The 14,107-nt window shown below is 39.0% G+C and overlaps 2 protein-coding genes across 7 annotated transcripts in view; one reads left to right on the plus strand and one right to left on the minus strand.

Annotated features, from left to right (window-relative positions):
* myo7aa (myosin VIIAa) overlaps window positions 1–4,283 on the plus strand; it is a 47,352-nt gene extending 43,069 nt beyond the window's left edge. The window contains exons 43-49 of the mRNA XM_053677885.1: window positions 135–222; window positions 363–469; window positions 1,627–1,812; window positions 1,920–2,036; window positions 2,136–2,219; window positions 2,343–2,462; window positions 2,846–4,283. Coding sequence (XP_053533860.1) covers window positions 135–222; window positions 363–469; window positions 1,627–1,812; window positions 1,920–2,036; window positions 2,136–2,219; window positions 2,343–2,462; window positions 2,846–2,938 — 795 coding nt within the window. The 3' untranslated portion in view covers window positions 2,939–4,283. The remainder of the gene's footprint in view (window positions 1–134; window positions 223–362; window positions 470–1,626; window positions 1,813–1,919; window positions 2,037–2,135; window positions 2,220–2,342; window positions 2,463–2,845) is intronic.
* A 3,551-nt stretch (window positions 4,284–7,834) lies between these two features.
* The window catches only part of gdpd4a (glycerophosphodiester phosphodiesterase domain containing 4a), a 33,394-nt gene continuing 27,121 nt past the window's right edge, over window positions 7,835–14,107 (minus strand). For 5 of the 6 annotated variants that reach the window (XM_017466705.3, XM_017466704.3, XM_017466706.3 and 2 more), the window contains 4 exons: window positions 13,429–13,576; window positions 12,383–12,465; window positions 12,132–12,211; window positions 7,835–10,276 (listed from right to left, as the gene is read on the minus strand). In XM_017466705.3, the coding sequence (XP_017322194.1) occupies window positions 10,128–10,276; window positions 12,132–12,211; window positions 12,383–12,465; window positions 13,429–13,576 (460 nt within the window). In that variant the 3' untranslated portion in view covers window positions 7,835–10,127. Of the gene's footprint in view, window positions 10,474–12,131; window positions 12,212–12,382; window positions 12,466–13,428; window positions 13,577–14,107 lie in introns of all 6 variants that reach the window. The other variant, XM_017466707.3, reaches the window with a different exon arrangement.

Here is a 14,107-nt window from a genome sequence, read left to right on the forward strand (position 1 = left end):
CTAAACAGAGCTCTGTTACAGATGTACTCAGATTCCAGTTGTCATGCTGCAGTGTGCAGTTTGCACGGAATTTCACTTCAACAATCATAGAATAACAGCATGTCTGTTTTTTATATTATTTTTATGTTTTACAGGTGATAAGTGTTCCAGACGGTGATTTCTTCTTTGATTTTGTCCGCCATCTTACTGATTGGATCAAGAAAGCCAGACCTCCTAAAGATGGTAACAGTCGAAGCACGACTTACAAAATCCTTACTCAAGTCATTGTTTAGTGTTTAGTATAGGACTCACCAAAATTTGGTAACACATCTGCATTTTATGTCTGGTTGAAATCATCAAAGAAAACTCCTCTTGTTTAACAGGTATAGTGCCTTCACTGACCTACCAGGTGTTCTTCATGAAGAAGTTATGGACGAACACAATGCCTGGAAAGGACTCTTTCGCAGACTCTATTTTTCATTACTACCAGGTGAGTTAAATCAATAACAACCACAAGAAACATAACTATAAATGGATCAAACTCACAAAATGCCGTTCTTTAATAGATAAAAAATTGTTAGCGTAGGCAAATTGCTGTGGAGTAAGAGGAATTATACCATGGTCTGTCAGAATACTCGATTCTGATTGGCTGGAAGGTGTACATTCAAACCGAATAATGCACAGGTAGTTCCAGTCAGTTTAATCGCTGTTCTAAATTAATGCGCTGCCTATAAACAATAGTAACCATAGTAACATACAGTTACAGTTGCATACAGTACTTGCATACTCATGCTCGATTATTAGTAGAGGCGCAGCACAGACACGGATAATTCACACACACACACACACACACACACACACACACACACACACACACACACACAATCTCTCTTTTCTTCCTCTCGCTCTCTAAAACAATTTATTATAATTCATTCAAATAAATTTAATCTTATTAATTACTATTATTATCTTACTACGATTATTATCTTACTATTTTAGCTGTGTATGATTTAGATCTAACGAGCCGTATATAAAACAAATAACGAAATTTAACCCCTATTTTTATCCTTTCAATCAAATTTTGCACTGCAAACATCAGTGACAGCTTTAACTTGTCAGTGCTACGACAAGAGGGATATAAGAGGGATGATCCACGGCTTGGTGCGCGTTACACGATTTTAACCACCCGCTTCTCGTTGGGTGGTTCTCTGCCTCCACGTCCTGCATCGTGTAATGCACACCTAGCCGTGGATTATCCCTTACTAAAACACTTCGGGACGTGCTGTTACAAGAACATAATCTACTGTGCTGGGCCGCAAAGTACACACATTACCCCTTTTGCTGATTCTTTTCCTGAAACAGCATGTCCAAAAGCGTGTTATTCCTTACTTAATGACCATATCACCATGTCTGATGCAACCGTTCAGGTTTGTAGGAAAGGAACTCACTTGTATGTGTGCATTTGATCATAAACGAGACAAAATGCATCACATTAAGAAATGAAGACCTTGCAAATACTGTAGGTCTTTATCCAAACAATGACCTATGAAATGAACACATTTACTGTAATACTGTTGATATGGAATTTGTTTCGTTTCGTGTTTTACACATCTGCATGTATTGCTCCTAACTTCCTTCTGTATCCAGGAGCTTCCTAAATACCTTCGTGGTTACCACAAATGCTCCAGAGAGGAAGTCTTTCAGCTGGCAGCTCTAATCTACAGAGTCAAATATGAGGACGACAAATCGTACTTTCCCAGCATCCCTAAAATGTTGAAAGAGCTGATCCCGCAGGACCTGATTCGCCAGCTCTCTCCTGATGACTGGAAACGAGTGAGTTTGTGATATTTGCTGTATAATATATCTGTAACCTATCCCAATCAGTTTTATTTTATTCCATCTGCAATATTGTACCTTCAACGTTATTCGGTTTGACGCAGTCGATTGTGGCGTACTTCAACAAGCACGCGGGCAAGTCGAGGGAAGAAGCCAAGCTGACGTTTCTAAAGATCATTTACAAGTGGGCCACTTTTGGATCAGCTTTCTTTGAAGTGAAGGTAATAATAAAACTCCATTCCCAGCAGCTATAGACTGTACAGTATATACAGAATTGATCACTCTCACAACCCACTGTGATTCTTTTTTTCTTTTTGCAGCAAACTACTGAGCCAAATTTTCCTGAAATCCTACTAATAGCCATCAACAAGCATGGAGTCAGTCTCATAGACCCCAAAACCAAGGTGTTTCACAGAATTTGCATGAATTTGTTTCTTCCACATCAGTGTTTGAATATACATGGGTTCAATCAAATCAAACCAATGTACTTATGATTCGTTTATTTATTGCTGTCTTTCCTTTTCCAGGATATTTTAACCACTCACCCCTTTACAAAGATCTCCAACTGGAGCAGTGGAAACACCTACTTCCACATTACCATCGGCAACCTGGTGCGAGGAAGCAAGCTGCTTTGTGAAACATCTCTGGTCAGTAGATACTACGCTGATGTTTGGATTCCACAGAACAAATGAGGCTGTTGAATGTCCTCATGCTGAATTGTGGATAAACTCGAGTGGCCTGCACAGACAGCCCTGAACTTAACTAAATATACTATCATACTATCTTGTGTTAATTCCAAGGAAACCCACACAAGCCACGTGTACTGTTCATACATGCGTCTCAGTTTGTGAACAAATAAACAGTTGCTTACTTGCATGCTAACAAACTTGTACATTTAAATAAATTCTTATATTTTGAACTAATTATAACTTCCATGTTTTGTATAGCCGTGAACATGCACATTGCCAAATAACAAATAAACACTTTCTTTTCTAAGTTGTGAATCTTGTTCTCCTCTTTTCACAAACAGGGCTACAAAATGGATGACCTGCTGACCTCCTATATCAGTCAGATGCTGACCACTATGAGCAAGCAGCGGAGCTCGCGTGGACACAGCAGGTGAACATCTTACTGGCGGGAGGCGGCTGAGCTGGTGCGCGTGCTCCGGGGTGTGGGTCAGCCGTGCAGCTGGAGCCGGACCTTCGCCTGGCAGCTGTGGAGGATGAGCCGCAGTCCCTCTAACAGCTCTCAGGGCTCCGTTTACCCTGATGATGCCGTTTCATCCCTCTCCAGTGAGGATGACTACCTCTGACCGGACCTGGCTGGGCTCTGTGGGTCAAATCTGCTCACCTCCCGCCTCTCAAATACTGAATCTGATCCAGAAAGACAAACTATGATGCTCCTGAGGCATTGCAAGATTGCTGTTCTCTTGTGTATGCAATTTGTGTAAATTCACTGAAGCAGGATACAAGTGACCTGCAGTGGCTACCAGACTTTAGTACTTGTATACTGTTATACTTATTACTATTCAGTGAGAAATAGTAATTGTTTATGTATTTCCATACTGACCATAGTTATAGTGATGCCTTTATTTGTAAATATTGTCAGATGCTTATATTCATCTCATATGAACAGTTTTTGTTACTTTTAGCTGAAGTTATAGTAAGTGCTGCTCTGCAAAATAGCCATCAGGCATCAGGATGAGCTGTTCATATTGCAACAAAATATTACTATAGTCTTTACAAACAACAGAAACCATCTCAAGCCCACAGAAATAGGCATCAAAGCTATAATTGTGAGTTCTGAGTCCTCAGTGGTACCGTATGTTTTAGTACTCCTGGGTAAGCACACTCTACAGTCTGTTTAGAGAAAAAAAGAATCTACAATGTACAGGGCATTGATTTTCATTTCCAAACTGTCTGTAGTGTGAATGGGTGTGTGAGTGTGTGTGCGATTGTGCCCTGTGATGGGTTTGCACCCTGTCCAGGATGCCCCCCACCTTGTACCCCGAGTCCCCTGGGCCTCCCAGTGAGGATAAGCGGTACAGAAAATGGATGGAATTAAATTCTGTAAACTAACTGGGACTCTGGAAACAATTTTGTATCAGTGATTATGAAATCCTTAACTTTTTTTTTTTTGCTTGTTCATATTTAAGGTGAATCTATGTAAAATATGTGTTTATAGGTTTGAACGTTAACATTTAAAATGTAGGTTTTCTTGGTTTGGCACTTGTGAGTCTAAAACAAAGAAATGGTTTCAGAAGAATCCCATCTGTCTATAGTACAGTCACGGCCTGAGCAAAGGTTTTCTCAGCGACTATTCAGGTTCATGTTTAGTGTTGACCAATGGAGTTCAAAAGTTATGTCAATATTTACACAGGGAAAGGTCCTCATATTCAGAGTCGAGTTATGTAGCTGCTTAAATTGATTTCATGAATGCCACATTTAGATTAAAAAAACGAAACAAAACCCTGTGTGTAGTTCATGCCTCCAATGTTGCCAGGTCTTTGAGTAGAAATGTCAAGAGACTGGGTTTTGCAATAGCGTCTAGACCACCACCTTTAAAACACAAGTGTTTGCCCTTAAACCTGAAAGAATTTAGGATCGAAAATGCAGACTGAAGAAGTATTTTTCTTCTTTGCTGTTAAATGTAATATTGGCAATATATTGCCGCATGAATAGTACTAGTAGTAATTATCACATTAATAACTGCAAATTTGGTTCCATTTAACAATATGCTTATTACCCTACTTATTCAGCAGTTTAAAATAACACATAGAACCAGCACATACAGTTAGAACAGCAAGGCCAATTCTCTTGTCCTCACTATACATTGAAAATATTTGGGTTTGAGATCAAAAGATGAAAATGAAACGACAGATCAGAATTTCAGCTTTCATTTCCTCATATTTACATATAGATTTGTTAAACAACTTCAAGTGATCAAAAATACTGGAACATGTGACTGATAGGTTTTTCTTGTTGCTCAGGTGTGGCCTGTTAAATTGATCGTTTAAAGAAATAATAGCTCTGAATGTCTACTCTTGGTTTGAGCCGTAGGTTTCACCTCTGAACACTGTATTTGTTGGGTAAACCAACATGAAGATCAGATAGCTGTCTATGGGAGAAAAGCAAGCCATTTTGAAGCTGAGAAAAGAGGGAAAAATCTATCAGAGGCATTGCATAAGCATTAGCCAAGACAACAATTCGGAATTTCATGAAAAAGAATGGTGTACTAACAACGGAGCGGACTGTATTATTTTGAAGTGCAGTGGTGAAAAGAATGAAGCTTAAGCAGTATCTACTTTTGAGAGTAAATACTGCTCTCATTTGAGTGAACAAAAATGACACACTACTGATTTTCATAAAATCCATGTTTGTGTTTGATGCATGAATACTGAAGTACACAATGTCTGCTTTAAATCCTTACTATATGTGCTTAACTCAAATCTGAATACACCTTTATTAAAATATACTGCGAGGTACAACTACAGTCAGGTCCATAAATATTTGGACATTTTTTGAACCATCTGTATTTAAAACCTCTGTATTTACTCTGTTGTTCAAATTGCACGCGTACCAAGTAACAAATTGTGATTTTTAAAGATTTTATATATTACTTAACTTAATTTGTACTAAAGTACAAGAAAAATTACAGACTTAAAAATATACACATAAAAGTACAAGTACCCCCCAAAAACGACTTAACTACAGTAACGTGAGTAGTTGTAATTCGTTACTGGAAGACATCATTCATTTGAAGAATGATTAGACAAAATATAAGCATGTTGTTCATGACTGTTTCCCTAAAAAAAAACAAAAAACCTGTCAACAAACAGTTGAATGTTAATGTCAATTTACCACAGAAATATTACATTACAACCTCAGGAGACTATCAGCACTCCTCGCTTCCTCATGTTGTTGCTTCCAATGACATTAGCTAGTACAGTATTTTAGCCAAAGCAGCCGTAATCCATCAGGAGGGTTTACCGAGTACTCAACAGGGAAAATCCTGTTCCATAGATAACTGCAAAACCGCTTTCAACAATTTGTAAACATATAAACTGTTGCAGTTTATTTAATGATCACGTACACAAATTATTTCCAGATGCTTGAAACATGCTAGAAGACTTTAAACAAACCCCCCTACTTTTTGGAGATGTTAAAATCATAACCATATTTATGCAGATATAGAAATGGACAGATTCACAGGGTTCACCGCAAGGGAATGTTGTCGTACAACTCATGGCCTTATTCCAAAATAAGCATCTTTGCAAGGGGGAAGGTTGGACCTACTTTCTGAAGGCCAGAACTTATTTTTTTGCATCTGGCTTAACATACTTTCGAAGCTTGAGCTTTATGTTTACATGGAAACTGAACACAGGAGAGTGTTTTCATCCTTCTTGGTTTTATAGTGCTGTATCTTTATAATAAGCAGCACTGTGTGTTGTTTTTTTTTTTTTACAAGCCCAATTCCAAAAAAGTTGGGACAGTATGGAAAATGCAAAAAACAAAAAGAGTCTTTTGAAAATTCAGTTCACCCTGTACTATATTGAAAACACATTACTAACACATTATTTGATGTTTTACTTTGTGAATTTAATTTATTTTTGAAAATTTACACTCATTTCTAATCTGATGACTGCAACACACTCCAAAAAAATTGGGACTGTCGACTGTTTACCACTGTGTAACATCACCTTTTCTTTTAATAACACTTAAGTGTTTGGGCGCTGAGTGAAGACACCAGCTGGTTAAGTTTAGCAAAAGGAATTTTCCCCCATTCATTGCTTATGCATTTCTTCAAGTGCACAACTGTACAGGGCCTTCGTTGCCTTATTGTGCGCTTCATAATACACCACACATTCTCAATCGGAGACCGGTCAGGATTGCAGGCAGGCCGTGCTAGCACCTGCACTCTCTGCTTATGCATCCATGGGCTTGTAATCCGGGTACAATGTGGTTTGGCGTTGTCCTGTTCTGGATGGCAGCATATGTTGCTCCAAAATGTGTACATATCTTTTTGTATTAATGATGCCCTCACTAATGTGCATGTTACCCATGCCATGGGCACTGACACGCCCCATACCATGACAGACGCTGGTTTTTGGACCTGACGCTGATAACAGCTTGGATGGTCCTTTTCCTCTTCGGCCCGGAGAACACGATGGCTGTTTTGTCCAAAAACTATTTGAAATGTTGACTCGTCAGACCACAAAACACGATTCCACTGTGCTACTGTCCAGCTCAGATGAGACCGAGCCCAGAAAAGTCGGCGGCGCTTCTGGACAATGTAGACATATGGCTTCTGCTTTGCATAGTAAAGCCTTAACTTGCGTCTGTGGATGCAGCGGCGAATGGGGTTGACTGACAAAAGGTTTACCAAAGTATTCCCGAGCCCATGTCATGATATCCATTACAGACTGATGACGGGTTTTAAGACATTGACGTTTGAGGGCTCGGAGATCATTCAGAAGTGGAGATTTGTCTGGATTCCTTGAATCTTTTAATTATATTGTGCACTGTAGAAGGTGAAACGCCCAAAACCCTACTCATTTGTCATTTTGGGGAATGTTGTTCTCGAAGTGTTGGATTATCCACTGACACATCTGTTGGCATATTGGTGAGCCTCGACCCATCCTTGCTCTTGAAGGACTAGGCCTTTTTTGGAGGCTCATTATATACTATGATTAGACGATTGCATCACCTGTTTCACATCACCTTCTTACTTCAACTTGCCACATCGTTATTAGTCCTAAATTGCTCCAGCCCCCTCCTTTTTAGCACATGTTGCACACATCAGTTTCAAAATAAACATTTATCTTCAAAAATTATACTCCGGCAGTGATTACATTTCTTATTTATTAAACAAGAACATCATACTTTTTTTTTTATCCATTTATAGTTACATTTAATGTTGTGGAATGTCCATGAAACAAATCGGTTGTACTCGAGAGTTGCTTTGCTTATGATGAAAACAAACAAAAAAAGACAAATATGTACAGCAACGAAAAAAGCCCTTTCTTATTCAGAACACCTTTTATTTAATTTCATTAGTCATATTTATAGCAAAATAAATATATTAAGATGTATTAAAATGAAATAAATACAAGCCATTTATAGGTGCAAAGGCTGCATTATTTATTACAATCTACTAGGAATGTTTTGAATGTAGCGTGACACAGAATGCACACGATTCGTTCCTCACTGTTGGCTGTTGTGTGTTTACTGTATCAGCTTACTTATGAAAGTGCTTAGTGTAAACTGTTTCATGTTACCCTACAGCTACAATAATTCTACACTATGTCTACTTTTTCTTTACATTTATTACTCAATGATTTGCAGTTGTGGTTTGTGTTGGACCTCCAGACCACGGACATCTCATAACTGCAAATTTTGCAAGACAGACTGTATTCATCTTTCCCTAACTGTTTATGTAAATACAGATTGTCTGCTCTTCTGGTATTAGGCTGCATTCACAAGGACTTTTTGTGTCAATATGTTATACAATAAGCACCAAATCATATGTTTCAGAAACGGCTGATCTCCTTGGATTTTCACACACAACAATCTCTAGTGTTTACATGGAACCGTGCAAAAAAACAAAACAAACAAACAAAAACCTTTCCAGTTCTGTTGGCAGAAACACCTTAATGAAAGTGTTTACCAGAGAATAGCCAGGCTTCCAGAAAGGCTACTCAAATACCCACTCTTTACAACTGTGGTGAGAAGAAAAGCATCTCAGAAAGCACAACACATCGAAACTTGAAGAGGATGGGCTTCCACAGCAAAAAGAAAACACATCAGGTCCCACTTCTGTCAGCCTGAGGCTACAGTGGACACAGGCTCACTGAAACTAGACAGACTGTACATGTCTCCTGATCTTTTTCTAATCTTCAACTGGCCAGTTTCAGTGAACTGGAGAGATGAATACCATTCTTCCAAAAGATATTCCCTCATTTAGTGTTTTGATAATGGTGGCGATACATAATATATACGATTTCATACGGATCAAATGATTCAGTGAGCCTTTGTGCCCAGTGGATGGGGCAGAGTTATCCTGGAAGAGACCACTCCTACTAGGATAGAAATGTTTCATCATAGGATAAAGGCAATCAGTCAGGATGAGTTTGTATTATTGATTAGCCGTGACTCTTCCATCTAAGCAGATAAGTGGACCCAAACCATGCCAGCAAAAATAAATACCAACCCCCCCCCCCCCCCCCCGGGATTAACAGAGCACTGTTTTTTACTTATATTTGCCGCACATCTGTATATGTCATTGTCCACCTCAAAGTATTTCCTCCGTAGCCGTTGTAATATTTGAATTATGCTTTCGAACGTGTAAAGCATGCTAGGAAATGCTTCGGCCTTTTTTTTGGAGGAAAGAAAATGAAAGAAAGTGGTGTTTTTTTTTTATATTGTTCTGAAAATCTAGTAAATGATGAATAACTATTCTGTCCATAGCTGCAGTGAAGCTTTTAAGCGTGTTTCTGTGCATGTTTCTTGGATGTGTTGTGTGCTATTTTTTTTTCCCTCTCTCATTAAGTATACATGGGAATTTACATTTTTAAGCCTCCATGTTTGAATGAGTTTACAACATTTCAGTGGCATATAATGTCACATATTTTAAGCCAAAATATCCTTGTGAAAACAGCCTCAGTCTGTAAGTGTTAGCGCTGATTGTCTCTGAAGGCTTCAGAAAAGTCTGGAAGATTCATTCTGGTACTTCGTTGCCTGACTGACAGCTATTAGGTATCGACTATTGAATGTTGATTAAATACTTATACTGGTTTGTAATTTTATCTCTTGGCCACATGGACAGTGCTGCAGAAGCAGCAGAAGCTCAGTGGTGATTTTGCAGTCATGCTTATATTCAAGTTGTTGATAAGATACATTCATTGATAAGCTATAATACATTAGCAATACAATTCTAATGTAGCAAAAAAAGTTTTATATTTATATGCTTTTATGTTTATCCATATCACACAAAGTGCTTTAAGTTTTTCTATTTTTTCCATCTGCTGATGCACTGAAAGAGCATTTCTTCTCATATATGAGAATCTGTACATTTCCAGAGGTGTTCATAATGGCACAGACTGATCATACCTTCAGAACTAAATAAGGAGCATATGATAAATATTTCATGAATCCTGGCGTTTTTTTGTTGTTGTGTTTTAGTGAGAAGATGCTGGTTACTTCATACGCAGCTGGTTCTCTATGAAGTAGTGGTTCAAATCTTAGTCTGAATCTCAAAAGAAAATGTTCTGGCAATATAGCTCCCAGGTGTCAGCGATGGACAGACGGATCGCTTTATGGAGTCGAAACAGAGAAACAGTCCTTTCTCTCAACGCTCGTTTCTCTTGGTTCTTCTGTGATGGTGGGCAGGTTTGGCGTGGTGGGCCCACTCCGTACCTCCCCTCGCACACTGAGACTGGAGATGGACCACACGTCACTCATTTCTGCCCAGAACAGGTTTAAGGAGGGTGGAGAGAAAAACCAGAGTGGGGTTATTCAGAGGACGGGAGAGGTGAAAGGTCACACCATTACAAGGGGGCATGCAGGGGAGGGGCAAGTTCCTGAGCCACTGAGAACACGCTCCATGGTGAATCTTCAGAGAAGAGAGGGTTCCAGCGAATACAGTGAACTTCAGGTGAATCTACGACACAGAAAGTGATTCAGCTCATAGCAAAGCAGGCGTGTGCATGCAGGCCAAGGGGATCATACTTACACCACAAAAACATTTTTGTGAGTTGGCTATTTTGCATTTTATTTTGTCTCTTGGGAAAATATACAATGTTCATGTTGGATTTCAAAAGAGGAAATACTGCTACAAATACCTACACTACATGGCCAAAAGTTTGTGGACACCTGACCATCACACCTATATGTGCTATATGGACAATCCATTCCAGATTTAGTCCCTCATTTACTGTTATAACAACCTCCACTCTTCTGGGAAGGCTTTCCATTAGATTTTGGAACGTGGCTGTGGGGATTTGTGTCTATTCAGCCACGAGAGCATTAATGAGGTCAGGCACTGATGTTGGGCATTCCAGTTCATCCCAAAGGTGTTCAGTGGGGTTGCGGTCAGGGCTCTGTAAAGGGGACCCGAGTTCTTCTACACCGACCTTGCTTGAACAGGTTTTGGTCTCTTAGTTCCAGTGAAAGGCAATTGTAATGCTACAGCATACAAAGGTATCCCATACAATTGTGTGCTTCCAACTTTGTGACAACAGCTTGGGGAAGAACCACAGATGGATGTGATAGTCAGGTGTCCACAAATCTTTGGCTGTATAGTGTATGCTGACATCTTTTTTCCAAATATTATGGAGCATTTGTTAATGATATTAAAGTCTTGAACTACTGTTACATATTCTTAGCTAGTTTTATGATTTGAATTACAGATAAAGAGAAATAATAATAAATAAATAAAAACCTTTGTGAAAATATTTGTCCAGTTTCCTTAATAGAATAAATTGATTGAAGGCGGTCCGACTGAAGTTTCAAACCAAAAAAGTGGCTAAATATTGATGAGTAATTCTTAAAAAGAAGAATAACCGGCATGTATTTTCTGCATATGAATCACACTGCATTTCAAGTTACAGATTTTAAAAGATTTTTTTTTAAAAAGGATAAAAAAATAGTTGAAGGGGCATCCAACTAATATTAAGATGCAGATTGTTTTTCTCCCTAAAGACTTTGGAGGCTATTTAATGGAGACCATTTAAGGTATGTTAAAAACACAAGCAAGTTGTCTGAACACTGGGTTGACAGAACACTGACCCAATCTTAACTGTTTGATATACTCTGACTGGACTCACAAATTTCTTGACCTTTTAATAATATGAAATGAAACACCAAATTCTGAGTTTCAACATCTGCTACAGCAGTGGTCACCACCCCTGTTCCTGGAGATCTACCTTTCTGAAGACTTTAGCTCCAACCATAATCGTGCCCAGCTGACCATTTAATCATTCCTTAAGAAGTTCTTGATCACCTAAAACAAGTATGTTAGATGAAACCTGTAGGAAAGTAAATCTCCAGGAACAGGGTTGGTGACCACTGTGTTAAAGGAAGGAACACATTTCCATTACATCATTCATTTACTGCTTCCATTAGTTAATTCACCTTAATTCAGTTGAACTGATTTCCCCCCCTTGTGTTTATAAAAAGATGCTACGTTATACTGAAAGCATTAAAAACATCTAAGCCAAATTGTGCATTCATAGATGTGTGTGGCACATGCTGATGGGAGGTGATTAAGGAATGCAGTAAGGCCTGAGTCATGCTGTTCTTACAGATAGGGACACTCACCAGTTCTAAATTTGCTGTACAGGCCATTCTCGTGCACTTGCTTGCTGTCTGACCAGAATGGCAAGCCTCGTTCTCGCCACCTTCAAGAGAAAAGGTTGATAAGAAAGCTCTTTATCATTCTCTATAATGTCTCATACGAAGTACAAAGAACAGCAATAAAACAGATGTACACATTCTAACACTGCTAACACTGTTAGCTGGCTTAAATGTTCAGGTAAATAACTGAGAAGTAATTAAGGATCCAAACTAACCAGTGGAATATGAAAATAGCTGTGATGAGGATGGCAGACACAACGTCTGTTAGAATCCACATCAGACTGTACTCGTGTGGGGTCTGCATCAGAGAGAAAGTTCAAAAGCACAAAAGGTAAAACTCTGAGAAAGAGACTGACATTATGACTGACACTTCAAAGATGTAAGAAGAACAAATATGCAGGCCACTACACTGGTGTTAGTGCACTGTTTTAAAGAAAGAGTACAAAAATAAAATCGAGTTAATTGTAGTCATGCCTGGTGTGAGAAATTTGCTACTTTGGTGTTTGACCTACAAGGTTAATGTAGCATACAAGTAAGTTTGTATTAAATAAATCAAGCCATCCGTCCATTTTTTGTACCGCTTATCCTACAGGGTTGAGGGGAGCCTGGAGCCTATCCCAGGGAACTCGGGGCACAAGCCCGTCACACCCTGGACGGGGTGCTAACCCATCGCAGGGCACAATCACACACCCGTTCACACACTATAGACAATTTGGAAATGCCAATCAGCCTACAATGCATGTCTTTTGACTGGGGGAGGAAACCGGAGTACCCACAGGAAACCCCTGGAGCAAGGGGAGAACATGTAAACTCTATGCACACAGGGTGGAGGCAGGACTCGAACTCCCAACCTTGGAGATGCGAGGCAAATGTGCTAACCACTAAACCACTGTGCCTTATTAAATAAATAAATATATATATATAAATATATATATATATCAATAATCTGAATCCCTTTTAGGACAATTCTGCTTTCAAACCTTGGGCTGTGCCTTATCCTCAAGTCTGAAGAGTGTGTGTATGGTTCCCAAAGTTGACTGGGGCCTCAAGATGGCCGCTACAACTGTTTTTAGTTTAGCTTCTCTTATTTGTTTCTGTAAACTACATTAGCTTAATACCTCAGTAAAAAACTACAGAAATGATCACACAACAACATGTCTTTGTGTGTAACTGTCCCGTGACCTCATATGTGGTCTATCAGCAATGTTCCTAAGTAACCTTTTAATCACATGTGCATGTAGGCCAGTGCAGCATCTCTCACCATGAGGAAGATGGGCTTGTGGAGGACCTTGAGGAGGTGCGGTGCATTGGTGGTGACTGAATGAACTCCAGCACACCAGGCCAGAGAGAACAGCCACGGCTGACTGATCACATACAGGTTAGTGCTGATGTTCACAGAGGCATATTTACTGAGGAGAGACACACAAATGGAAAGAAATTACATCATATTTGAATGATGGGTTAATTATTGCAGTATTAAGCCTCGAAATGAGTGTTGTTTCTTTTCTTTTCCATAGTATAAGTCACACTGGAGTAGACGCAGAAATCAACTTGTGCATCACTCTTTTGTCTAAGTTTGATGTTTGATGATCTCTGCTTGCTAACACTACAGCACTGGTGTTTGCTAATGTGATAATTATTAAAGCTTATTACTTCACGTTATACCACAGTGCTGTTGAATGCTTGATTCCGAGTGGTCCGAAGGTGTTGATTAATTTCTCTAACATCAGCTCTGACAGTAGTGCAAACTGTAATTCAATTCACACATTTATATCAATGTGCTAGGTCTTATACATTATGATTTCTATGGTAACGACTTACACAGTATGGCAAACTGGTTAAAAAACATTATTTAACGAAGAAAAATGTATAACTGTTGATATAGTGTAGTGTGCAAAAAGGAAGACTGATAGTTAAGAGACCAATAAAGGACAAGAAAC

The sequence above is a fragment of the Ictalurus punctatus genome, chromosome 4, assembly GCF_001660625.3.
Source record: "Ictalurus punctatus breed USDA103 chromosome 4, Coco_2.0, whole genome shotgun sequence".
In the NCBI taxonomy this organism is placed as follows: Eukaryota; Metazoa; Chordata; class Actinopteri; order Siluriformes; family Ictaluridae; genus Ictalurus; species Ictalurus punctatus.